Below are 27967 nucleotides of genomic sequence, written 5' to 3' on the forward strand. Positions count from 1 at the left end.
CAGGCAAAGGGACAATAATGGAAACACTAGTGAAACAACGTTACAACACTTATCCTGCAACTCAGTTCATTATGTCTCTATAAGGAATTGGCACACTCAAGATGTGAAATCATGAAATACGACTCACAGTCTAAAAATACTTTGGAACTGAGCCTACCAGGGACCATGGGTTCCTTTCCATTGCAACAATACTGTGAAGAAAAAGTCTTGTGGTTAAGGTAAACAACATACAAAGAAAAGAAAATGGGAACACAAAAGTTTAATACCTTGTTAAAACAATTAGTAATTCTTCACAAAATTTAGTGCAGAAACCACTACAACTAAAACACTTCGGATCATTTGTAACTAACTGTTCATTTTTGGGAAAGCTCTTGAGTTTTCGTTTCCTAAACATGGTTTTCACCAGGTATTTGTTATTCACAAATAGCTTCTAACTCAGCAGCTGAAAGAAGTTGGGACTGCTCTTAGTTTTTGTTTGCCCGTTTTTTATGAGAACTTATTTCATTATTCTATATGAGAATTCTCTGTTCCTCTAAAACATAAGCCGAGATACCAGTGCCTCGGTAACATGGCAGAAGCTCAATAGATTCCTGCTGTACCATGCATGTGCTAGGTAGCATGCAGGAAGAGTCTTGCTGAAATCAATTAGATAGCACTTACCGAGGAAGGTGTGAAAACATGTGCCAGAGGCTCATTTCAGTTAGAAATAAAACTTTTAAACATCAACATTCACAAGGAAAGAAAATTCTGGCAGAAAGGCTGGCTTGGATTGACAGAAATGTTTTAATTTTTTCTCAAATTTTCCTTATTATTATTTCACATAACATTACACAATCATTTTGATTTAAAATTAAAATGCCGTTCTGAAATGGAAGTATTAATATATTCTTTCCACAAATGTTGCAAAAATACTACTTTTATTTTCCTTCAGATTTTACAAAATACTATTCTGTAGATATTAACACCATTATAGCTTCATATTAGCTTTGAAGCAGCATCTACCTGACGTTTACTTACAACTCTATTACATGTAAAATATAACAAGACATTAGTTGATTTTTTTTCCGTTTTCTGATCCTACCCCTCTATATTTATTAGCAACCAAATTTCAGTCACTGACTCCAGATTTGTTTTCTGCGACCACGGGCAAGAACCAAAGTAGTTTCTTGATAGCTTTCTAAAAATGAAACAAAACAAAACAACAAAAGAGATAAAAGATAAATGGAATTTTTAATGATTAAATTGCCTGCAGTTTATACTAACTTGTGTAGGTGTTCCTTAAACAAAATATCCCACGAAATAAATCTGACTTTAATAAAAATGGAACCTACACAAGTACAGAGCCAACCAGGACCATGAACAGCTCTGGAGCAATCCCTCCCAGATGAGGCTCAGGTGAGTCTTTCTGTAGGAGAGGCCCCACGAACCTTCCTGGCAAGGAAGGGCAGCAGCACTGAGCTTTTGCAAGCTGGCAGAAACAAGATGCAGGAGAGGCTGACCTAAGAGGAGGCACTATAAGGCTAAACAGCCTCAAAAGTTGAAAGAGAAAAGGGGCTAGTAAAAATCAATGCTTCACATCCCTGGGCACTCTACAAAGAAGAGTACAGGGATGTAAAAGACTCAGTCAGAAAAAGAGTTGATTAGGCAACTTCTAGAAAAATTCAGAATTTTCTTGACACATGATACATGACATTATCTATCAATACAGCATATCAGTACAGCATAAAATCTCAGGGCTAAAACTATGAGAAAATATGAATTTGTTCTAAAAAAAACTCAGTTTTCCCTACGCACTTTCCATCTAAAAGAAAGGAAGCATCTTTAATTTCACCTAACTTGTTTCAAAGTAATACATTGCAATCAAAATGAACATTTCACTGGTTACAAAAAATACAGTTTCTTGAGATTCTTCTGCCTCTACCCCAATTGTTCCTTTGACCTTTCTTCCACTGATAATGACATGTAAAAGACAAAAATTCTGTGAAAAATCCTTCTATCTACTACTATCTTCTTTTTCTTAAATCAAGAGCTATAAACAAACACATAAAAGTACTTTTTCTTTTTGAGCAGGCAAATGGATTTCTATTTCCCTGGAAACCAAAAAAAAAAAAAATAAAAAGTTGGAAGTTTAATTCAATTATTAAAGTTGAATGCAATTCCAGTTGAAAAATCCACTAGAAAATTGAAAAATACCATTGACCTAGAAAACTCCTCCCACAAAACCTCTATTTTAATTAAGTCACATTTTCAGATGAGAGTATTTTGGTAAAAACAACAGTGGCTCTGAGTACAGTTTCTTCTTTTATTCTCAGTGCAGGCTAACACTCTCAGCATTTACAGACAGCATGTTGAACGAACACAAGGATGGGCCACTCTATCTTACTGCCTCTCCCCCAGCCCCTGCAGTATCCTGATCCGTCTCAACTGTTCTGCACCAGAAAGCTGAACCAGAAAAGAACTGAGTCACACAGCCTATTTATTTGTCTGCCAACGACTGCCTGTTCCCTACAATACATTTTCCAGTACTTTATCCAGTCTGTTTGAAAAATGTCTCAAGGGATGAAGAAACTTAGGAAAGCATTTTACAGGCAGGTGGAGCTCCTAGTTAGGAAGTGTTTCCAATTACTCAGTCAAAATCCCTTTTTCTTTCTTTTTTTTTTCTTTTTCTATTTTCATGCTCCAGGTTCTAGCGGTACTCTGATGTTTCAGATTATAGGTGTGTTTGCAAAAGCACAGGGTAAAGATGGCTGATGCTAAATAGTGTGTGCAATAAGGCAATTTAAACATCAGAAAATGAGTGGGGGTCATGCTGTAAAACCATTCCCAGCTTCCAGCCCAGAGACCAGGTAGAGATAACAACTGCTGCTTATCCTAAACTTATGTCCTTTTCTGTTTTTAGCTTCATTCCACCCAGTGGCCTTAACTGTTACAGCAAACAAGGGTGAGCATGTGAATATTTCCTTCATCAGAATGGCAGCAAAAGAGGAAGATGCAGTGATCTACAAAAATGGTAATTAACCTCTCCTCTTCCTACTATCATTGTCTTAGCCACCTGCCACATTCCTCGAGGCATAACTCCTTATGCACCTAATGTTCCCTAAAGGAATTATTTCCAATATCTAAATAGTGAAATTGATTGATTTATTTCTCTTCCACCAGAATGCCTTTGCTTGGTTCTTTTTTCATTTCTTTCTCTATCCCCTCACATCTTTTTTTTTTTTATTTTTTCCCTCTGAAGGTTTATTTACCGAATCTCTCTTTGCATTTCTACTGCTTCTCAACTGCATACCATCCCCTCTTCAAATGGCTTTCATAGGCCATCGAGCTTCTGTGATGCTTTTTAGATTAAGAAATTAAGCATTAGTAACCTGTTGTTAGAAAGGCAGAACTGTTAACAGAACCTTATCTTCCCTTCATCCAACTACAAAAATGGTCAGGTTGTAAAATTTATGACACCAGCTTTTCTGTCTAACATAGCACCTAAATCACATGTAACTTAGCGCTTAGCTGTACATTGCTATTGCCCAGCACTTGGAAATACGTGCAGTTTGCTGTGTACCTCCTGTAGAAATGGAGGTCGCTAAAATTCACAGTGCAATCATATTTAATCAGAATGTTAAATGTCAGCAAATTCTAGCTGTGGAGAGCACATGTAACAGCATTCTGCTCCATCTTTGTCTACTGACAGTCTAGCTTACAGTGAGCTACCAGGAAACAGGGAGTAAGTAGAGCAGGATGATGTCAGTACATGCCAGCATGCTGCAGAAGACTGCGTGCAGTCAGTCAGCTTCAGTCCCACTTATGAACACTCAGAGCTCCTTTCTGCAGGCTGGGAGAAAAAAATCACTTGTCCTTTCAGGGTCCCCAAGGAAATTTTGTGACCTCCGTCAGCATTTTCCCATGCAAGTTCCAGCTGATATGTTGGTGCAGGAGTGTTTACATCCTGGTGCTGCCTTAGCTGGGGCTCCAACTGGAAATTTGGCAAAAAGCCTCAAATTCACTCTGGACAGTAGGTCAAGTCCTCCACCTGAGACTGCAGCTGAAATATCATCCCAGAGGATTCCTGATACAGCACCTGGCAGAGAACAGAAAAAGCATGTCCTGATACATTTAACTGTTGCTGTCTTTTGCCTCAGTCATTTAAAGTAACGCTTCCCCCTTGCAAACCCTCACAAAGGTTTTCCAGTGAACAAAACTGGTCTGTTAAACAAAATTGTGTTAAGACATTGGCATAACATGGGCCATCATAGAAAATGAGCCACAGAAACTGACCCTTGCTAATGCAATGTTAGTGTAAGGCTTTCTTAATACTTTGCTGTCAACATAGTTTGCAGATTATGACTAAAAGACAAGCAAACAAAAACAGTTCCAGAACTAATCCCTTGCATTCTTTTTCTTTGGCCTTGTTTCCTTGAAGAACTGTTACGTGTTGTCATGGTCTTATCTTTCTGCTGTTTTGACTGTGACTCTCAACAAAGTTTAATATTTCTAGGCTGCCTGAAGTTTGACTGCTAGGTAGTATGATCCCAGACAGTGACGACCTGCTTATCTTTAGCCTGTACATGATTTCAGCATAGTGAAAAAAGGTCTGTGGCTCCTTACCAGGTTCCATTACCACAGTAAATGTAAGGAGATGCAGAACATACGGGCGTTTGGTTTGTGAGAGTATCATCTGGTTCATGGTCACTCAGCATAAAAGACTAAGATGGGAAATAAGAGAAGTAATAAATAACCAGACGCACAAATCCTAAGGAGCAGCAGATAACAGAGACAACACCGAAGGCCAGAGCTCTCCAGCTGCTGAGAGGCCACAGGGGGAACAACATGACACCCTGAGGATCTTCAACCAGAGCTGATAAGAAGGGGAATTCTCATGGATCTCAAGAGAGAAGGAGAAAACTTATGATGAGATGATCAAGGGGGACTGGGAATGAGTGAAATAACCGCATGTTTAGGGACAGAGCCGATGGGGGGAAAGGGAGGGATCAAAGCGAAGTGGAAAGGAACAAGCATTGGAGAAAGGTGCAGAGAGCAGGTAAAAGGTGTCACTTGCACCAGTGTATGCTGCGAGTCAGGACACTCGCCTGGCACTGCCCTGCTCTACAGTTAGTCCGATCTTATTAAACTGTAGTCTTAATTATTCTTCAGCATGAGTGTGCACATGTCTGACATGTCTGTGCATGTCTATATTCTGCTGGTGACCTTCAGATCAGATCAGAGGGCAGGTAGCACAACAGGACTGACTCCTCACAACTGGAAAAGCATGCCTGGGGTCAAAGGGTCTTGTAAGTGTGGGGCCAGCAGCTGGCGGCACCGGGTGTCTATGTCCAGTTACGGCAGGGACATTTGTGAGCCAGTGTGTGTGAGCATGTACATGTATGTTTTGGTGATAGCTGGCTGGAATGGTCATCAGTGGGCTGCAGCAGCCTTGCTGCAATATATTGGGGTGGGAGGACTCCCTGGGGTCCTGAAGTGCACTGGATGGAACTTCTATTTGACAGCAACCCATGCAACCCATGTTCAAATGTCATTATTTGGTGATCCAGAGGGAGGGGAGAAGACTAAATGTTTTTGCCTTACTGAGCAAGCATGTATGAACAACTACAGCAAGCCTAGAATAATACAGACAAGCTCCCATGGTGGAAAAAAAACCAAAAAACAAAAAAAAAAGAGAGAATCATATTAAGTTTGTGAAGAAATGATAAAGCTGTACTGTTGTCTTCCTGTAAATCTCTGAGCTACTGAGATTAAATAGGACCTGCCCAGCATTTGCTGTTTGACTCCTTCCAGCCACACTAGGGCTCCTTACAGGGAGTCACCCTGACTTCAAGGAAGGCCAAGGAATAAAAGGCTTTTAACCACAAGACTACTAGCAACATTCTTGTAAAGCAGTGCTTAACTCCAAGCTGTTTGCACCATTCATCTGCTTCCTTTTCACTTGTACCTCTCCAACTACCAAGAACTAGCACAGTTAAAGAGCTGCCAGAAAATTCATAACTCATGGATATATTCTGCTGCTTAGTTCATCCCAGCTGTCCCTCCTCAGTGACCAACTCAACCTTGCTCGGGCTGTAAATGCTGAATGACTTCTGTCCTCTGTCTCTGTGTGCTCCTTCCCCAGGTTCCTTCATTCACTCCGTGCCCAGGCACGAAGTGCCGGGTGAGCTGGAAGTCTCCTATCCTCATGTTCAGCCACAGGATGCAGGGGTTTACTCTGCCAGATACATAGGAGGAAACCTCTTTACTTCTGCTTACACAAGGCTTATTGTAAGACGTAAGTTCCATTACTGTGTGCTAATGATTAATTGTTTAACGTTGTAATGAATCTGACATGAAATCTACACTGTGCCCAAATAAGGCACAAAATCTTCCTTGGCACGAGCTGCCATCAGATTATGTCATAAGAATTTTTTTCCCAACAATCTTCGATATAAGCTGATCATGATTAAGCAGCTGAGAGAGAAAAAAAAAACCTTCAGATTTAGGTTCAATTCATCTTAGCCATTGCCAAGAGAGACAGCTCTTTTCTCAGCAGCTCAGCTTTTCAAATATCAAGCAATTAGGAACAAAGAAGGCAGCACAGGGTCTCTCATGAACATATGATGTGGATATGAGCAAAAAATACAAATTTTCAAATGTCTTTGTTCTCTGTGGTAAGTTATATCCAAACTCCATCTATTCTAAAATAATCTTTAGCGTACAGCATTGCAATTTCACAAACTACCCCAGTTTGTTTAAAATTGCCACAGTTAGCCATTAAAGCTCAACTCCCAGTGGAAAACTGGACCACTTCACAGTGCAAGTGGATATTTTTTATTAAGCATTCTAGATGTCTGGTAGCCCATGCTGCCATGCCCAATTTCATCAGATATAAAGAAAATTATATTCTATTAACTTGAATAGAAATGTAAAATTGATGTGTGAAAATAAATAGCTGTTAAAGCATTTTACATGATGAAGAAAATGTTTCTGAAAATAAAACATACTTTACTTGCTAACATCCACAGGATATCCAGGAGTTGCAAATGAATCAATGTAAAGCCCCATATTTGGATTCTGAAGCTATGGCCAGCTTACTAAATAAAATGGTCCAAGGTCTGTTCTCTGCTCTAGTGCCAAGCTGCACAGCAGATGACTTGCCCATACACTACCCATAAATGCTCTCCCGTGCCTTGGAACAGGTCAAAAGCCTTGTGCATCCTGCCTATTGGGAAAACTCCTTGGGTGTAGTCTGGGAGAGTTGTAGGGAGCACACTAACAATAAAGAACGATTACATGCCACTGCTCAGACACATGTTCAGGCTTTCTCTGAGTTACTGTTATAGGCATAGATTGACGATTTTAGCAAAGGTTGTTTTTTCGTTTGTTTGTTTGTTTTTCCCTAAGTATGCACATTTAGTAATTTCATTCTGGGTGGGAGAAGGAGAAGACAAAGCTCTAAATACCATGTTGACTCATTAAATGTATGCTGAAATCTGAAAAAGCTGTTCCAAGATTTAATTGACTAAATTACTCCAGTTTTAGTGAGCCTATTTCAGTTTCCCGTTTATCATCTCTGTTCTACTTTTACAGTAGAGGAAGTCATGAAGATCACTTTCTGTGATGTACAAAACATTGTTACAAATCAATATACTGAAAACTACAGAGTCCTCTCACCGCTAATTTCAAAAGCAACTCAGTGAATTTTGTATCTTGCAGGGATTTGTTAAGCATTTGCACGATGAGGCAACACACTCCTGTAGTGAAGTTTAGAGGTTAAGTTTTGCTTCTTTTAAATCAGTAGCAAGACTCTCACTGGCAGGATTCATGGTAGCAGTATCTTTTTAAATTATGAAGTGGGAAAGAAAATCCTGACATGCATAAAAACTGATGTATATACTGGCTGCTCTTAGTCCATTTTTTCTAGAAACATGTCATCAGTTGATTGATCCTTATAGAGGCCCAGTGAAGACAGTAAAGATATAGCAGAGATGAACCTGCTGTATTGAGCTTTCAAGAAAAATACTGCTACAGAAAAAAATCATCACTTGCCAAATGCTGGTACAATGCCAGTGATGCCAAGCTCGGACCTGCTGGCTTAATATTGGTACAGCCAGCTGCAGGTGAACCCTGGAGCTTTCGTAGGTCTCAAATCCCTGCTATAAGAACAAATATTAAATGAAACATCTTTGACAACTTCCAAACTTACTTTCCCAAACTAAAAAAAAAAAAAGATCTACCTCTGATTTCAAAAAAGGAAGACTTTCACAGTTCCTTCTCTGAAAATGCTAGGTGGTGTTGCTGTGTACTACACAGTAGAGCTGCTCCAGAAACAGGAAAACTTCCACATGAAAAAAGTGCCTCTTTACATTAAGCCGGTTGGCCAGCATTTTGGGGTAGGGGCATATGGATCATACTGTCACTTATTTTACTGCTTGACTGGTTATTGAATGAGGAGACAACAAACATGTCATTATATTTCTGCATAAAAGGATGTGAAGCTCAGAAATGGGGCCCTTCCTGTAGCTCCCACTGCCCTTCCTGCATGAACAATGGCATTTGTCATGAAGATACTGGGGAATGCATCTGTCCTCCAGGTTTTATGGGAAAAACATGTGAGAAAGGTAAGCAAATATTCTCTTCACAGATTGCTTATTAATTTGTGCTCCGTAATAGAAGTTGGCAGAATGCAGTAGCCCTGTTTGACTCTTTATAGCTATTGCATTTACAGCTGGTGCTGGAGACAGGACAGTGTTGGGTGAGATGAACCTGGAATTAGCATAGCAGCTCTTGTAGTTAAGACAAATGTTTCCAATTCCTCCAAAATCAGCACGCTTGAAGCTGCTGACTGACTGTTAAATGTATGATAGACTGTGGGATCTGAAGCACACACTGGCACTGGGAAATGAAGCCCTGTGACGAAGATTCCCACGCTACTCCTGAACAAGCTGCCACCTGGTCAGAGGGTGAACTGTCTCTGCAGGGGCGTATCAATAATATATGTCTGTTTGTGCATATCTGTGTCTGTGACAATTAGTTTGGATTCTGGAGTAATTGGAGTAGGAGCACACTGCACACTGATCTGTCCAAGCAACTTGTGAGTACAATGCTAAATACGTATCTAAATATTCTGACCAAATTGCAGTGCTGCAAATATTACAACGCAACTATTGGAATAGATGACACCTGAACCACTCTAATTAATCAGTGGTCAAAGCAGAGAAGCAAAAACTTGAGCAGTTTTATATGCACTGGCCTCTAAGAAGGAGATTTGGTTTTCAAGGCAGTGTTTGTCCATTCAATATTAGAAAGGCTTATAAAGAGGGTTTATTGCTGAAGCTCTGTGCCCAAATATCCAAAGCAATAGAGGCTTTGATGATGGATTCTTATATGGCAGAAAGCAATGTTTGTTTCAGCTGCCAGAACTTACCATTAGTGCAGCAGTGCCTTAAGATGTCTTGGAAGTTAATAGATCTAGTATCTGAACGGTAAAAATGTAACTTTTCATTTTAATTCATGTTTTCTATTGTCTAAAGCTGTATCATTGGAAGCATTAGCTCTCTTGCAGACTTACTGCTCTTGGATCTTTCTTTCACTCTCTCCCTTCAATAGCTTGTGGAGCCAATACATTTGGCAAAACATGTGAAGAGAGCTGCAAAGAAAACTATGGCTGCAAAAACTATATGTTCTGTCTGCCAGATCCATATGGTTGTTCTTGTGCCACAGGATGGATGGGACTGGAATGTGATAAAGGTATAGTCAAAAATACGGGGAATGGTGAGGAGTCCTTAATGTGCTGCACATATGAAACACAGAAAGAAACTAACAGAGGAGATTAAGAGAGAGGAATGTTTCCATTCTGTAAAAAAGGGATAATAATATTTAATTACCTCAGAGGAGCATTCCAGATCCTCAAAAGAAAGATTAAGCAAAGTTACAAACTATTCAAATTATTCTGCAAAATGAATTGATGTTGTACCATCAGCTCTGATAACGGCTACAGCCCTGCTGTATTTCTACATGTCACACTGAGCTATTCACTGTCAATCACATATCCAACTACTGGGCAATAATTAGCCTTGTTCATTTCTATTAGACTGAAATCTCTTTGGGACATGATGCACATCTTCATGCATGTGTACGTACTATGGTTCATTGGTGCTGTTAACACTGATGAAGTTTTGACACTACCACAGTGCAAGTGTGAAACCACAGTGGATGTCGAAGACGCTTCCACATTTCCATCTAGCGTACAAATGACAGGCATGGATATAAATGTGCTCTATATTTCGTGTTATTTGTTCTCCGGATGGTCTGCGGATGACTTAGTGCTGCTACAAAGAGTTCCAAACTCAACCCAACTGAGGGAAGTAAACTCTACTGGAGAGAATTGATGCATGAAATTGAAAACTTATGGAAGACATTATCTAGTACCTTTACACTAACTGGAAACATATGTACTTGCAGAATGCAAACCTGGTTTTTATGGGTCAGATTGCAAACTCAGATGTAATTGTCACAATCGAGGGACGTGCGACAGATTTAAGGGCTGCGTCTGCTCCCTCGGATGGCACGGTCTGCAATGTGAAAAAGAAGGTAAAGCAAGGTAACACTGTAGTAAATGACTTTTCCCCAGTGTAACTGAAACAGACCTTCATGCTGGTGTAGCATTTCCAGTTCAGGCTGGTATCCTTATGCTGTCAATTGCATTCCAAGGGCCCACATGTATCTGCATACCTTTACTGCAGTGCAGTGTTTTTGAGTGCTATATGCTGCATTTTATAGGCCAGCGTGCTACAGTTACATCTGACTTATAGCAGACTTATATCTGCTGCTTACACCAGGTAAAGGATTGCCAATAGGTTGAGGGAGGTGATCCTTCAGCCCTGCTCAGCATTCGTGATGCCATACTTGGGAGTGCTGGGTCCAGTTCTGGGATCCCCAGTACAACAGCAACCATACCAGAAAGAGCCCAAAAATCGCCACAAAGTTGATGAAGGGACTGGAGCACCTCTCCCATGAGGAAAGACTGAGGGAGTTGGGACTGTTCACCCTGGAGAAAAGAAGGCTTGGGGCGATCTTATCAACGTGTGTTAATACCTGACAGGAGGGTGCAAAGAAAATGGAGCCAGGCACTCTCCAGTGGTGTCCAATGACAACACAGGAGGCAGTGGACACAAAATGAAACACAGGAGGTTCCCCCTGAACATCAGGAAACGTTTCACTGTGTGGGTGACCAAGCACTGGCACAGGTTGCCCAGAGAAGCTGTGGAGTCTCCCTCCCTGGAGGTCTTCAAAAGCTGCCTGGACATGGGCCTGAGCAACCTGCTCTGGGTGTCACTTGAGCAGGGGGTTGGACCAGGTGACCTCCAGAGGTCCATTCCAACCTCAACCATTCTGTGATTCTGTGACTTGCTTTCATTAAATGTAGCGTTACAGTCCTTACTCTGTAGGTTTGACACCAGCCTTAATATCAATTACCGAAAGGAGCTGGACATCCTATTTGCATGATCAGCTTTTGGATAGGTTCATGCTATTTTACCTTTAAGGTTTACTGCATACCTCTTATTCAGCTGCATACACTCCTACACCACCAGGCTCATGATCTGAAATTGATGACAGAGACACTAGGACTACCCCAGAGTTTAAAGCAGCTCTGCCTCTTTGACAGAGTTAGGCTTGCAAAGCTGGATGTACTTCATTCAGAGTATCTTCGGATTCAGGCAAGGTTGGCACACAGTATTTTACAAAATGCACTCAGCAACTATCATTTCTGCTTGATAAATAAAGTGACAAATCTATTGTTAACTTGTAAAAGCTTTCAAACACACACAAAAAAAAAACAACCAAAGAAATAAAGCCATGACCCAACCAGCTGAATTACACCATTGTGATACAACTGCTCTTGTGAAAAGACATAATGGAGAGCTAATAGTTACTACACATTCATTACAAATTGTGTGCATGATTTTTCCGTAAGTAGTGTGTGTGTGCTTAGAATATAAAAAAGAGCAAGAAAAAGAGGGAACAGAAGAGGAAACAAAAGAAGAATGGATAGAGGGGTTGTTTCTTCTCACATGCTCTTTACTCTGTTATAACAGTGTTGACTTTGGTACGCTTCGGGTATCCGTGGGTATGCTCACATAAGCGAGGGAGGACCAGATACCTATGCTGCCTAAGCTTTCCAGTGTGCATATGCATTATATGCCTAAGCGTGTTTGATGCTGCCTTTTGAAAGTTCTGTTTGAAGGATGACATAATATATATTCTGCAGGTTCAGCAGATCTTTCGCCTCAGATAGAAAACTTACTAGACCCTGTGGAACTCAATTCTGGTGTCGAGTTCAAGCCTTTTTGTATAGCTACTGGGACGCCACTTCCTAAATCTGAAGAATTTAAACTTTTGAAGCAAGATGGAACTGTCCTAAGGGTAGGCTCCTGATTACTTGCTTCCTGTTATTTCTGATATTTATACTGACTTTATCTGTAGTTAATGCACACTGTGCTTTATAAGCATAACATGAAATTTCAGTATTCTGAGATTATCATATTGCTTATCACACTGCTCATTGTTTGCTGTTCTTTATTTACTGAGTTCCTGTTCCAAAAAGTTTAAAACTTTGCTATAATCCACATGACTTACAGGGCTAGCAAAAACAAAACAAAAAAAAAGTGATTTAGATGAATGGCTCTCACATAGGCTAGGAACTGTTGAACAACCAAATCAGATCATGTTGACATTCCTGAAAATGAGAAAAAAATCTTGACTTGTTGATAAAATGGTAAATTATACTTTGAAATATATATAGGCAACTTAATTTTAATTCTGCTCTTCCTCTATGACTAACTGGTAAAAATGTAAAATATGTTACTAAATAGAGTAGAAATTAATCATAGTCTCTGAAATACCAGTGATTATTTATTTTTCAATTTTCAATTATTATTTTTAAATAACTTTAAATATTTTTTCAATTATTGAATCTACATTGTGTATTGAAGTTATGTTTACTATGTAAACACTAAAAGAAGGAATACACATACAGCCTTTGATTTAAAGAGATTGAAATCAGATACATGATCAAACACAGCAGTCACCATGTGAGCTTCCTCAACTGTAGAAATAGAACTCACGGACTGAAGCATATGTGAATCTATGGAGCTGACCTCTATAGAGCCTCTCTAGTTACAGCACTAAACCCTAAATGAATTCCTAAACTGTGAGAAAGGTGGAATGGAAAAATTCCGCAATGCCCACAGTTTTCAGGTCCATGTCTTTTGTCTTTTCAGCCTTCCTTAATCGTCACCAGTAATCGCTCTGAAGCTATGTTTACAATTAATCGAGTCCAGCCCCGTGATACAGGAACCTGGGTCTGCAGCGTGCAGACAGTAGCAGGAATGGCAGAGAAACCATTTCAAGTTACAGTTAAAGGTAAGAGCATAAATCTTTTCTAATATCTTTGCCTCTCTATTTTTAAAACAAGATTTATAGTCTAACATGGCAGGGCCTTCCATTCCTGAGCTGCAGGAAAATGTCTGAATAAATATCTACAGTCAGAATATAAACAGAAGCCTCTTATAAGCGGCACCCTAATTAAGTGTATTGGGGTATAAAAGTGTGATGGTAAGGATTAAAAGAACAGGAAATTTTTTATAAATTTTTTTTGAAGGGTACAAACTGTGAGTTTTAGGCTCTAAACCCCTGTCTACTTTTTAAGAGTTTGGAAGAGCACCTCCCATTTTCCTGTAGATGAAGGAAGATACCAGAGTTTTACTGATGTAGGGAATTAAAAGGCTGGTTTAATACTTGCATTCTTGCTCAGTTCCTCCTGTGCCACAGTATGCCCCACGGCTGACAGACAGTGGACATAATTTTCTCATTATTGATATCAATGCTGAGTTACATCTTGGAGATGGACCTGTTGTGTCAACAAAACTCTTGTACAAGCCAGCAAAGCGTTATCAGTCCTGGATGTCTGTAGAAGGTAAGATTCTCTAATTCTCTCAAACACAAACTTCACTTACATACTGAAACGTAATTTGGCATCTGCCCTTGACCCAGATTCAAAAGTCTCTGTAACCCATAAAAGTTAAATCCTTTATGACTGGCCACGTGGCTCTGTATAACAGCACTGTATAATGTTAATGTGAGTGTGGTACACCGACAGTGGTTGGAAGTGTTTATTCAATTTTCAGTAATCAAAAGGTTCCCCCCTTCTGCCCTAAGATAAACAGTACTCAATGCTGGGCCCAGCTGTTGAAAAATCCTGTGCAAATTCCAGTTTTTCAAAAGCAGTGAGCAGTATGGAGTGGTCCTGAAGCATCTGCTATCTTTCTGTATGCTTATTGTGCCCTCCACTGCAACAAATATTTTACGTAAATAGTGATCAGGAATGGTATGGGTAACATGAAGCCTGCTTGTGAGTGAGATGACCACTTTGTCTAAAATACTACAGGAAACATTACAGGAAATTAAACAAGTAAACAATTGTTACACTAATTCATGGTAACCCAAGATCTGCACACAAAATACGTACTGCTGAAGTAACCAGTCCTGGTCTGACCCAAAGGAAGGATGGATGGAAACATCCCTTGCGCTGGGTCAGAACCCAGCGGTTACTGTGGGCTTACACTGCTTACGTTAAAAATCCATATATTATATGCTTCAAAATAGCTTATCTTAGTGAATTGGGAACAAAAGAAGAGCCTGAGTATCTTACCTTCCATGTGTAGTCATTCAGGAATATTTTCCTGCCCTTTTCTTCCTTATCATTTTTCAGTACAGGGTATACAACTTTACTGTTTCTTTCTCCTTCTCAGTAAAAGGCACAACCAAAAGACTGGACAATCTGGAACCAAAAACAGAGTATCAGTTCTGTGTTCAGCTGAGTCGGCAAGGGGAAGGTGGGGAAGGCCATCCCGGACCACAGGCTAGCTTCACAACAGCTGCACTTGGTAAGTCATCCATCACCTTGGCTTTTCAGAAAAGGGCCATTTCAGAGGGTTATCTCTGTGGTCTGCTCCCTGATCGGCCAGAGCACTTTCATTTCAGCAATGGCAGCAGCTAGATGTGAAAAATATAGAGAGCCTTTTGAAATAATCTCAGGCAAAGGAAAAAAAAAAAACAGAGGTGAAGAAAACCACCTTATATGCAAGACAGTCCTATTATGCTCCCTGATTTAGAGGTGGAGGATCTGGGAAAGGAAAATATGCACTTTGCTTGACTAAGCAACAGAATTGGAAATAGAAAACACTTCTTTTGCATGCTAGTCCTTCCTTCTAACACCAGATCGGTCCTTTCACTTACTATTAGATCAATTTACTTTAAAAATTAAAATGTCTGAACAAGCAGATAAGCTTTCAGATCGCTGAGGAGACAGCCCAAACTGAATACTGACGTGCAAAGTAAATGAGGATTCCACTAGGAATTACCTAACAAGACAGCAAATTTCTGATAACTGGGTGGGGTGTGGGAGGGGAGAACTGCCCTTTGTCACTCTAAGCTAGGGCAAGTGGTTGAGAATAACTGGTACCCCTGCTTTGGTTTACATACCAGATGTGAAATGTTGTTCCCTGTCTCACTGTGGCTTCTCCAAGGTCTTCCTCCACCAGAAGGTCTCACTCTCCTTCCAAAAAGCACGACATCGCTGAATTTGTCATGGCATCCTTTAACTCTGAGGACAGAGGACGACATTCGTGTTGAAGTGGAAAGGAAGAGCGTGAATGACAATGGTGACGAGAGCAGTGTTATTACTCAAGTGCCAGGAAATATGTCCACACTGATCATTAAAGATCTTGAGCCCAGACAGCAATACATGTGCAGGGTACGGGTGAACACCAGGTCCCAAGGAGAATGGAGCAACTACCTGTATGCGTGGACTTTCAGTGACAGTAAGTAGCTGATTCACTTCCGTTTAATTCTTCCTCTTTCGCCCAGTGGTCAGAATGATTGTTTCTTAATCACTACATTAAAACTAATCCTTTGTTTTGGGTACACTCAGTTCCTGATGACAATCTGTTGTGGTTGCTATTACTATTATTATAAAGAAAATCTCTGTATTCAGAGGAATTCTTACCTTGGGAATTGTCAGGAACTGATGATGAGCTTTATGGAAAAAAAAAAAAAAAAAGGGAAAAATAAGTGAAAAGCTTCGGAATTCACATCTTCTTAATATCAGTATGATTTGTGCTTCTAACACACATAGCATTTTTTTCTCCTTATAATGATGATGAACACACAGATTTTCATAATCTAAGCTCTTTTTTAACTCCAAAAAAAACAACACTCAGACCCTGCAGTTCAGCCATGTCAATACAGAAATAGTCAGCTTTTAAGGAAGGAAAAGAAGATACAATGAAAGGTACACATCCCTGTGAGCAAAGTGTAGTTTCAGTGTAGCTACGCTCAAGATCAGTGCCCCTGCTTGAATTCCTGAGTATGAACCGTGCCCTTTCACAGTGCCAAAACAGATGCTCTATCAGAACGAAGTTTGCCTGGCTGATGGGTGCCACTGCCCAAACCCTACACTGGAAAGGTATGCTTCTTCCTCACAACAGGTCATGTGAGGAAGCCCTCAGTGAAACCCTACACGTATTAAAAGAAGTATCAATGGTTCTCATGGGACACCGCAGTATCCCAAACTGCACAAAGAAAAACTTAAGGGTACTTTTTTCCAGCAGAAGGTACTTAGCATAGCCGTCATGGGTGTGTCCAGAAGTCCAGAACTCACCTCTGCTGGTGTTTTTCTGATGAAATTTTGGACTTGATGATCCTTGTGGGTCCCTTCCAACTCGGGATACTTTGCTAAACATCGATAACAATTTCCCTTCCTTCTAACAGCCTGTATCCTGACAGGGAATTGCTCCCTGCAGCAGTGAGGGTGCTCAGAATCACATGGGGACGATGATTCAGTACAGAAGTAAATCAACCCTTTCTGCATTAATTTTAAAGCAATTATGCTGTCCTTGCAGAACAGCTTAGAGCATTCGTATCCTTTTTGCAAGGACAGGGCTATACCGAGTACTACTTCAACCTCTGCTGGAAGTACAGAGTACTGCAACATGGGTGATTGCACATGGTTCATAAAACAGTTGTGCTCAGTTACCAAACCTTGTCAACAAAATTCTTCTCTTTAGCACAACAAAAACACTGAGTAAAGTGTTTGGCCTCTGAGGGAAGGCAGGTGAGGTGATGTGCACTCCAACACTTTTTGTGTGTTTATGTCTGTTCTCAGGAATCCCTCCTGCACCATACAACATCAAGTTTTCTAACACCACTGACACATCTTCAGTCATCTCTTGGACAACTGCTGAGGGTCACTCCATCTCCTCCATCATCATCAGCTACAAAATTTATGGCAAGGCTGAGTACAACCACATCGACATTATCATTAAGAACACCACCATTACTCAATACCATCTCAAGGGCCTCGAGCCAAACACTGTGTACCAGGTTCAGATTAATGCTCAGAACAACATCGGCTTGAGCAACCCAAACACATCCTTTGAACTGAAGACTCTTCCAGAAACTAAAGGTTAGTTATTCCAGCATACCGGACTTGCACAAACCAGGGCTGATGATATAAGCCAGTTAAATAGAGCAAAGTCACAATATCCTTTTTTTTGACTCTCAGTTCCCTACATGGCATCAGTGAAGTGGCAACATACAGCATTTGTGTGTATTCACTAGCAAGTGCCCAACAGCTCATAAATTAATGGAGTTAATCAGATCACTGAATGTGACCTTAGCTCTGCTCTCCCTGAAATAAGCAGGTGCTCACAAATCTGAAAATCAGAGCATACAATGTCTGTGACATTTTTGTAAAACAAGGGGATATACCTATATGTCTTTACGCCGTTTATAAGATGGGAGTGTCTAGCTATGCATTGTTCATGGCTTTTTCAGAATTACCTGGAAATGACAAACTCCTTATGTGCTTCCTCAACAGCTCCATATGAATCGAAAGGAGGCAAAATGCTGCTTATTGCTATCCTTGGCTCTGCAGGGATGACCTGCGTAACAATTCTCCTGGCCTTTCTCATCATGCTGCAGTTAAAGAGAGCCAACTTCCGGCGCAGAATGGCTCAGGCTTTCCAAAATGTGGTGGTGAGTTTCTAGCTTTCCTCTGGCAATGTGGCTAAACATTTTTGCCCCATCTTTTGCAGTTGTTTGTTTTCACTTCCTTTTCTTTGGCCTTTCCAAATACAATGTCCTCTTCATGTATGACATTAGCGCTGTTGCTAGTGACCCAGAACTAAAGCAATCATGGCTACAGGCTATGAGACAGATGACCTGACTTGAAAAAAGATACACACAGTTTATCCTTCTCTTTTCTGTCTTGTTGCCCCTGTGTATGACCAAGTATCAAGCCATGCAGAATGGAAGAGCCTGTTTTCCTTCTGTGAAGCTATGCCGTTTTGAAAACTGCAGTACTTTTAACCATTGCTTTTGAGCATCAGTGACTGATCTGCCACATTTTTTTAACCTGGGGAGAGCACAGCAGGGATCAGTCAGTGGCAACATCGTAGCTTTGGCAGTGATGAAATTGCTGAAGTCTGTAGTATCACGTAGAGCTCTCTCTCTGCATATACTCATATCCTTCTGTAGCTTCTGCCTCACTCAGCTTTCCAGTGTTCTCTCTCACTTCAAAGGGGAACCCATGAAGGCGAATGAAGCTGGGCCAAAGAACTCCTCCAATTGGATCTCCACAGGTTATTTCTTAAAAAGGGGACCAGGGGATCCCCTTTTTAAAGGGGACTCATTCAAAAAGATGAGTGGTCTCCAGGCCACAAAATGAGTCCCCAGGCCACACAGAATTGCTCCTGCGCCTTGTCTTGAAACTTTTCCCCAAAAAAGTGTTTATTGGGCATGTGTGGCTGAAGTGGAGATGTCTCAAGTATGAAGGAGAATCATTTCCTCTCTTTTCTTTCTTTGCATTGTCTTTCCTCAGTCTTCCTACTGAGCCTGATTAGCACGGTATTTACTCAAGACAAACAAAGAGATAAATCTTGCCCTGAGACTTAAAACTGGTTCTAAGATCAATTTTATCAAATGATTTTTGCCTATCTCTTTCACCTTCATTACTTAGAAAATTGTTCAGGATGCCTAGTACAAAGGTACTTATGCATAAATTAGAAACCTGATTAATTTTGTAGATCTAGGTACAAGTGCTTGCTGCAGCCAGTGTCTAAAGTAGGTGTAGTTTGCTAACGTACTCGCTCGTGTGTAAGCACGAGATGGTTCAGGTTGTGTGTGTGTGTACACCAGTGAGCACATATGTATTCAGGGAGGGTAAGCATGGTATTGCTCAGTAAAGAAGAAATCGTACTTAATGTGATTTGCTTAACTCTGTTACAGAGGGAAGAGCCAGCTGTACAGTTTAACTCAGGTACTCTCACTCTGAGCAGGAAAGCCAAAAACAGCCCAGATCCCACCATTTATCCAGTTCTTGAGTGGAATGACATCAAATTTCAAGATGTGATCGGGGAAGGTAACTTTGGACAAGTCTTGAAAGCACGAATTAAGAAGGATGGCTTACGCATGGACGCTGCGATTAAAAGGATGAAAGGTAGTAAAGATCAGACCCCAAGACTGTAGACTTCTCTTGACTGTGTTTTTTTTTCCAAGTATTCCTCTGTCTTAAGAAGTGCTTAGTAGAACCCTCCTAATGTTTAAATAAATATTCAAAATTACTATATTGACTATATTACTATAATTGACATTATAATGGCAGATACTAGGCCAAGATTTGTGTTCCGGCAAAGACTGCATTTCTGCTCTGTCATGTTGGTCTATATTTCTCTTCAAATGCTAACATCATTAAGGATTATGAATTTTGCACTTCACAGACTAGTACAAACTTCACATGTGAGTTTATTTGCAAAGGAGGAGCCATTAAAACATGCACTTGATAGAAACAGGTGCACTGAGCTAGCCTTGGGGCACAGCATTTAGTTATCTCACTTACCTCATCTAGTCACAGATAACTACATCTCTGCATCCGTACATACATATACTAAATCAAGGGTCACTTGCTTTCTTTGTACTCATTGGGCCTGACTGCCATGTTCCAGAGAGAACTACAATGCATGGAATACTGCAAGAACGTACGTATTTTTTGCAATTCACTAGATCGTTATGTAGGCAAACTGGGAGACACTCAAATATGATCACCATTAAAAAATGAGCCAAGGTCTGCATGCAGGCAGAAATAATCAATAATCAAAAGCACACAAAAGGAGAGACTTTTAGGCAGCTAGCTGCAGTATGATCTGCTATGACTTTTTACCTTTTGAAATAAGGGAAGTGACAGATGTGTAATATTAAAATGCTTTCTTTCTCTGGAGATGGCTGCTACAGACATTAGATTCTCTCTTTTTTTCCTCTTGGAATGAAAAATCGTATTTTTAAAGTAAATATTAATGTATCTTAGACTTTTCCTCTTTCTATTGGGAATGAAGCTGTAGTGCCCCAGGCAGCCCAGAGTCTTCATAATTAACAATATAATCCTAAATTCAGTTCAAAGGAAAACATAAATACACACTGATTTGATTTTCAGAGTATGCCTCAAAAGATGACCACAGAGACTTTGCTGGAGAACTTGAAGTCCTTTGTAAACTTGGTCATCATCCCAACATCATAAATCTTCTGGGAGCATGTGAACATCGGGGTAAGACACTATTGAATACATGCACTTCAAAAAATCATTAAAAACCAACAACAACAAAAACAGTATAGATTCATATTGTCCATAGAAACACCAGCTCATGAACAGGTTTTTCTGTGCAACACTTACGTTAAAAAGCCAAATACCCTTGGCGTTAGAGCTACAAGTCCATGTTAATCCATCAGAAATTATGTTCACCAGTAGTTCTAAATTCTCTGTTACACGTAGGAGTTACATTGTTTGGTATTTCCCCATAAATCTGTTTTATGTTTATTTTATCTTTACTTATATCAGTGTAGGTTTTCAAATACTATTGCTGAACGTCTTTTACTTTGTGATACACTATCTGATTTTTCATTAGGATATCTTTACCTTGCCATCGAATATGCCCCTCATGGAAATTTACTGGACTTCCTTCGGAAAAGCAGAGTGCTAGAGACAGACCCAGCATTTGCCATTGCCAACAGTACTGCATCTACACTTTCCTCTCAGCAACTTCTCCATTTTGCAGCAGATGTCGCTAGAGGGATGGACTACCTGAGCCAGAAACAGGTCAGTCCTAAATTTTCTACCCACCAAGAGCAGAGTATTAATTTTTCAGGGACTACGCTTTTAAATGAGATCAATATAAGGTTTTAATTTTAGCTTTGATAGCACATACTAGGTGACCATTACCTTGTTGTGTTCACTCAGCCCTATCAAATACTACGTCACAGGGAATCAAGGAGGAGGCATTCAAACTTACATATGACGTGGTAACTAAGTGCTTTCATCTTTAGCTAAAGTTTAAAATGTTCTTGGTAATGGCATAGTAAGCCATTTGTTTTGGTTTTCATTTTTATTCTGAATGCTTACAATTTTCAGTAGAGCATTCAAATAACACGTTTCAAGCTCACAGATACCATAGTGATTTCTGTTTTTTAAATTTTAGTTTATTCATCGAGATTTAGCAGCAAGAAACATCTTGGTTGGAGAAAACTATGTTGCAAAAATAGCTGACTTTGGCTTATCCAGAGGTCAAGAAGTTTATGTTAAGAAGACCATGGTAAGAATCAAAAGCCATATATATAGTCTGTTCTCATTTTTGTTTTCTTGTTTCTTATTTTGTATTGTAATATAAACAAACATGTAAACTCATAGGTACTACAGAACTAATTATATATATAATTACAATATACTAACATGTATAAATATTTATATTAACTATTAATACACATGCATTACCTGTAAATCAGCTCTATAACATGTTTATAATATACATAATTGAAAATTACTTCTATGAAGATGGATGGTAGTATAATAACCAATTTTGTAATCAGTAATGAGATTTAGTTCAATTCTATATAGAAATACATAGAACATACATTTGATATATGATGAAAATGTGTATCTGAACAGCTATGAGAATTAAATTTTTGTGCCAGAATTTATCTGGCTGGGGCAAGCTGGTTTAATTTTATTGAACAAGCACAAAGTTAACAAAACAGTAATAACAGACACACCAGGATCTATGAGTTGACAAAACAGCTGTTCAGAGCTAATACTTTGGAAGACACAGAAGAGAAAGATGTCTAATAAACATCAGACAACCACAGACCAGGAATAACACTGGGTGATCAAGGGAATGGGACTGCTTAGAGACGCATGACAAGGATTATTTCCAATTTGTCTTGAGATGCTGGTTGGATAAATTTTGTTAGCTTTAGCTTAAACTGTCCCTTCGGTATGTAAACGTACAAATCAAGTCACGGAACAATTAAAGTAATAAATCTAATTACTTAATAAAGTTTACTTGCTTATAGTCAATTTTCATAAATATAACATGTAGAACAATTGCTGGGGATTCAATTGTGGTATCTATTGGAGCGGGTCCAGAAGAGGGCCATGAAGATGATCAATGGGCTGGAGAACCTCTCCTGTGAAGCCACGCTGAGGGAGCTGGGGCTGCTAAGCCTGGAGAAGAGAAGGCCCTGGGAACACCTCATTGCAGCCTTCCAGTACCTAAAGGGGGCTTACAGGAAAGATGAGGAGAGACTCAGGGAATGCAGTGGCAGGACAAGGGGTAATGATTTTAAACCAAAGGAGGGAGGTTTTTATTAGATATAAGGAAGAAATTCTTCATTGTAACAGTGGTGAGGCACTGGAACAGGTTGCCCAGACAAGTTATGGATGCCCCATCCCTGGAAGTGTTCAAGGCCAAGTTGGATGGGGCTTTGGGCAACCTGGTGTAGTGGGAGATGTTCCAGTCCACGGCAGGGTTGTGGAGTGGACTACATGTTCTTTAAAGAATCCAATCCAAATCGTGCTATGATTCTATATTGTTATTCCAACCACCAACAAACCAACTTTCATGAAATAATTTCCAGGGACGGCTTCCAGTGAGATGGATGGCAATTGAATCTTTGAATTACAGTGTTTACACCACTAATAGTGATGTGTAAGTATGTTTTTAAGTGGTCTTTTTAAAATAAACATTTTTTTTTTCAATATCAAGGAAAGTTAGATAGCAAGTATAAAGACATGCACTGAACACAAAAAAAACCACAAACTATGTCAGTATGAGTAAGCAAATGGCAAGAAAAAATGGAAATCAACAGCAAAAATAGTTACTTTTATTTCATCAGAAATGTCTGAACTCGTGTCCACAAGCTAATTAGATTTGTGTTACTAATAGAGGTGTATTTCTCACTTGAAATAAAAAAATCTTCTGAATTCTCGGGTGAGTCAAAGGAAATCAGTATTTTAGTCAGAAACCTGGAACTGATATTTAGCAAAGCAATTCTGTAAGAGTGCTATTTTTGCTGAGAGCGCTTAAGTCTAGTCAAGAACTCTGTCTGATGGACTTACAAGGAATTAATTTTGCTAAAGATCTCGTTCCAAGCGCTCCAGTTCTACGAACCCTAAAATTACACAAAAATTGGTAAGAAAAAAAAAATAGGTAGATTGACTCACACTTCTTTTTGTTCTCTGATTATTAGCAAAATTACCTACCATTTTAAAATATGGTATCTTGTTGCATTCTGGTGGCACTCAATAATACTCCTCTCTTGTAGATGGTCATATGGTGTCCTATTATGGGAAATTGTTAGCTTAGGTAAGTATGTGGATTTTGTTCTGCACAAATAAACTCATCTGGGTCAAGCAACCTCTACTCATTCAGTCTGCTTACAGTTCCTTGCTTTGCATCACACTGCATTTTTTTTCCTGTTTCATTTGACAGAAGCTTATTTCTTGGAAATACAGTCATCACATTTTCAGTTCAGACACCATTCTAAATGAGAAAAACATCATGACCATATTTTCATGGCACTGTAAAACCCAGAACATATCTAAACGTAAAATTCAGCATATCACACAATTTGTAGCCTTAAACCAAAATGCTACAATATTGATGGGTGGCTTTTGATCATCCCCCTCAGTTTTAAGTCAATATTTACATTGTAAATACTTCTTTTTGCCAAACTTCTCCAAGTACTGTCGAAGAAAATTTTTGAACATTAATAAAACTTGAGGGGTTTGTTGTTTTTTTTGTTTGTTTGATTGGTTTGGTTTGGTTTTGTTCTTGAGTAGTTGAAAAGCTACTGTTTTGTTGTTACTGCTTCCATGCTGCTTAATGCACAGTTTGAAGAGAAGAATGAAAGCCAGTATAAATTTTTATCACCTACAGGGCTGGTATAAAAACATACTGTCTAATGCTGGACTAATTCACCTATTACTGAGTCTGTCATTGTTTTTCCTATCACTATGAAATTACATTTTTTAATTAAAAATAAAAAGTAATGTTCATGACAATGATTAAACCCTGCTTTAGGTGGAACACCATATTGTGGAATGACATGTGCAGAACTCTATGAGAAATTGCCTCAAGGGTACAGACTGGAAAAGCCTCTCAACTGTGATGATGAAGTGTAAGTAACTGCCTCGGCAAACACAAAACGGAACACAGCATCATCTATAGGAAATACACAATGTCTACAAGAAACTAATTTTTTTATAAAAACAAAAATTACATTAAAAATGTAAGGGTACACAAGTGGAAATTATTTCAGGCCCTTTGTGCCCAGCATGCACTGTTATTTGCAATGAGCCCTTTCCGAGGCTTCCCGCTCCTGCCAAATATACTGTTCTCTATGCAATATGGCTGGGCTTTCACTCAAAGAGAGGTTCTTGATTATTCCATAGAAAAATATTTTTTTCCAGACAGAAACCAAACGTTGAAAATATAAACCCAGATATGTATACAAGTCCACTTTTCTTTTAAAAATAATAAATAAACAAGAACTAACAGCTCTAACCTATGTGTCTAAACCATCCTGTGTTGGTGTTTGCTTTTAAAGGTATGACCTAATGAGACAGTGCTGGAGAGAGAAACCATATGAAAGACCATCATTTGCTCAGATATTAGTGTCACTGAACAGGATGTTAGAAGAAAGAAAGGTAAGAATGAATCCACAGAAATGAATCAGGCCATGAATAATTTCAATATAGTTTAGGATTCTTGAGGTAATGCAAGTTGTATCACACTCTTTGCTTGCTTCCCTCCCAGACCTATGTGAACACTACCCTATACGAGAAGTTTACCTATGCAGGCATTGACTGCTCCGCTGAAGAAGCTGCTTAAGACAGAAGAAATCTACATTCACCAACGATGTATTAAACAAAACCAAAACTCAATCTGCTGGAGCCCAAAATGTGATGTGCTGTGTAGAACCGTGTATAGTTCTAACTGTATATAATACAGTAATACTGTTTTACTACAGATATCTATGTGTATATCACACAGTAACCCCTGCCTCCACAGACTGTAGAAGTGTACATACAGCTCTGAGTAGGAATAGACTGAAGTCATAAAATCTGCTTTCATATGCAGGGTATTCTTCTTTTCTAGTCATGTAGATGAAGTGTATACATTACAATTATTGTAGTGCGTTACATGTTGCCATCTTAGACATGTTTGATACTTTTCAAGAGCTACTGATAGCAAAGTCAGTAACTTACAGCAGTATTTCATATACATTTTAATTGTGATTCAAACAAAAATGTTATGCTCTATGTGACAGTGGTATTTGCAAGCAGATGCCAATCCAGTATTGTGACCAAGAATACTAAGATTCCTATTTGAAAGTAAAAGTAAGGTTGTAGAAATAATCTGTTCAAAAATTCTGCTGACACTTGTAAGATATAAGGAATAATATTGCTTTTCCAGCATCCAGTTTCACAGTGTTTGCGTAACTTCTAAAAACAGGCATATATTTTGAAGTGTTTGATGCTATCTGAGGCAGCCATACAGCAATTATGAAGCACAGGGCTGAAGAACATAATACATCAGCCTGGATATAAATGAGGCTTTTTCAATTTGTATTTCATTTGATAATTATCCTGCATAATTATAAATTACTACCTGTTATGTACAAGCAGGATTTACTTACTTTTTCTTATTTTATCCCTTACGCAGGTTGTTGTATGGTATGGCCTCTTAGAAATGCTTTACAAAAATGCTTCAAAACAATGGTATCTGGCCTGCCTGAAAGATCTTCCAGCCCTTAGGTGAGACAAACAGAGACAGGATTGGCATTACCTCCTGGCATGAAGTCAGTCACTTGGGATCCTGCAGACTTACCTCATTCAAACTTCACACATCTGCTAATTTCATGCTTTGCACAAATGTTACCCTTATCCCCCAGGGACTCACCGGCTCATAACTGACCATCGGATCACGGTGACTTTCTAGCTGAGTGAATCTGGTCACTCCCTGGCACCTGGAAGAGGCTAGAGAGAACAAAATAGAAAGGTTTCCTTCTGATGCTTAGTTTGTGAGTGGCTTGGTTACAAGGCAGGGATACTACAGCAGAATACAGGGTTACGTAACTGGCATATATCAGTCCTTACTCAAATAGAAGAAGCACTAAAAGCCTCATTAAAAGGGAGTCCAGCAGCAAACAAGGACGCTGAGATCATGTGCACTGCCTTGAGATTGGCAGAGCTTGCACTGTAATTACAAATGCTACAAGCTGAGTTTACAGAGATTGCACAGACTCACTGGACTAAGGGAACCTCAGCAGAACTCTTCAAAAATAGGAGAGAAGAAACAAATTCCACAAATTCCAGGTATTTTTTATAAAAGACTACTTGGCAAGGCACCTTTGAAGTATGGGGATTGCATTTGGCTGTCTGACCAGGTTTCTACAGGTCAGCAACATGAACAGGAAGGGACCTCCATAGATGCCCTGGCAGACAGTCAATGCTGGCTAAAAACTTCTGGTAGAAGTTCTCCACTTTCTGTAAATAATTTTTCATGGGTCCAAAACAGCTTGTTGTCCCACACGTCTGAGAAGCAGACACTACTGACTGTTCTACTACTTGATGTAAGCCCATTTTTCTGTGGCAAACTTTTATTTTAAGCAATGTCATGTAAGGAAAGATCAGTCATTCACCAGCCCAGTAGGTCTTAATGCTGTCTGCATTTTAAGTGTTGAAGTCCTCTGTAATTTTATCTGAAGGGCATTTAAATGTTTTTGTAAATGTTCTTCAGAACCTCAGTTAACATTGTGGTAACATTGTGGTATGCATAAACTTTATGATTTGCTCTAATGAAATTTAAAGATTATTTTTAAGTTGTCATTTGAAAAATATACAGAAGTAATAACCCCGATACACAGCTTGAGATGTCTCTATTAGATCTACACATCACAGAACTACAGCTATTAATAGATTACTTGCTTCTCCACTTGCAACATGCACTGTGTGTTCCACACTCAATATCTAGATATTACTCTGTTAACCAGGGCTGGAAAATCTGATTTATGGCGGTTTGTGGCATAAAAAGGTTTTCAGCCTACCCATTAGTGGTTGTATGCTCCGGCTTCCACAACACATTATATCAGATCCCATGTCCTCCCGTATCCTCAAATGTCTTTGTTTCTCTGCTGTTAAAAGCATAACACTATCTGCTCCCAACAGTTACTATTCCAAATACCTCATGTCCTAACATCCTTTATACACTTGTACATATTTACACCTGCCTACTTCTATGCACAAGCCTACTCTGTCACCAGCTCTTCTACACATTGCTTTTTGATAGTACTTCCATAGTTTTCTCATATTTTCTCACATACTGTTACCAAGCTCATAGTAAGGACAAGTCTATGCTTGGGAAAGAATAGAAGAATTTCAGACAAGTGGAGCTGGACGTGCTTTGAGGAGTATGTGACATACAATGGAAAGGTAACTGTTTACAGTCAAGAATTATCGATAGTTTGAAATTATCAGACACCTATTCAGAGAGAGTGGAGCCTTAAAAAAAAAACAAACACATAGAAGAAACAC

At 39.4% G+C, this 27967-nt stretch overlaps 1 protein-coding gene and 1 long non-coding RNA gene across 3 annotated transcripts in view; one reads left to right on the plus strand and one right to left on the minus strand.

The window, feature by feature from the left end:
* TEK (TEK receptor tyrosine kinase) overlaps window positions 1–27293 on the plus strand; it is a 42598-nt gene extending 15305 nt beyond the window's left edge. Inside the window, exons 3-24 of one of the 2 annotated variants that reach the window (XR_014576398.1) lie at window positions 2900–3010; window positions 6122–6274; window positions 8472–8603; window positions 9592–9732; window positions 10447–10575; window positions 12254–12408; window positions 13266–13407; window positions 13799–13960; window positions 14796–14930; window positions 15573–15866; window positions 17210–17509; window positions 17924–18081; window positions 19333–19543; window positions 20534–20644; window positions 21003–21193; window positions 21573–21686; window positions 23008–23078; window positions 23695–23735; window positions 24453–24549; window positions 24979–25078; window positions 25188–25333; window positions 26097–27293. Coding sequence is in view for 1 of the 2 variants with exons in the window: in XM_083816190.1 (XP_083672316.1) it covers window positions 2900–3010; window positions 6122–6274; window positions 8472–8603; window positions 9592–9732; window positions 10447–10575; window positions 12254–12408; window positions 13266–13407; window positions 13799–13960; window positions 14796–14930; window positions 15573–15866; window positions 17210–17509; window positions 17924–18081; window positions 19333–19543; window positions 20534–20644; window positions 21003–21193; window positions 21573–21686; window positions 23008–23078; window positions 23695–23735; window positions 24453–24549; window positions 24979–25078; window positions 25188–25262 (3023 nt within the window). In the remaining variant the exon portion in view is untranslated. Of the gene's footprint in view, window positions 1–2899; window positions 3011–6121; window positions 6275–8471; window positions 8604–9591; window positions 9733–10446; window positions 10576–12253; window positions 12409–13265; window positions 13408–13798; window positions 13961–14795; window positions 14931–15572; window positions 15867–17209; window positions 17510–17923; window positions 18082–19332; window positions 19544–20533; window positions 20645–21002; window positions 21194–21572; window positions 21687–23007; window positions 23079–23694; window positions 23736–24452; window positions 24550–24978; window positions 25079–25187 lie in introns of both variants that reach the window. The other variant, XM_083816190.1, reaches the window with a different exon arrangement.
* On the minus strand, window positions 765–15644 carry LOC310889138. Its single transcript, XR_014576399.1, has 3 exons — window positions 15529–15644; window positions 14696–14824; window positions 765–4075 (listed from the first exon to the last, which is right to left on the minus strand). It is a non-coding gene; the product is annotated as an uncharacterized lncRNA (long non-coding RNA).
* Window positions 27294–27967: the final 674 nt, after the last annotated feature.

The sequence above is a fragment of the Anser anser genome (assembly GCF_964211835.1).
Source record: "Anser anser genome assembly, chromosome: Z".
NCBI lineage: Eukaryota > Metazoa > Chordata > Aves > Anseriformes > Anatidae > Anser > Anser anser.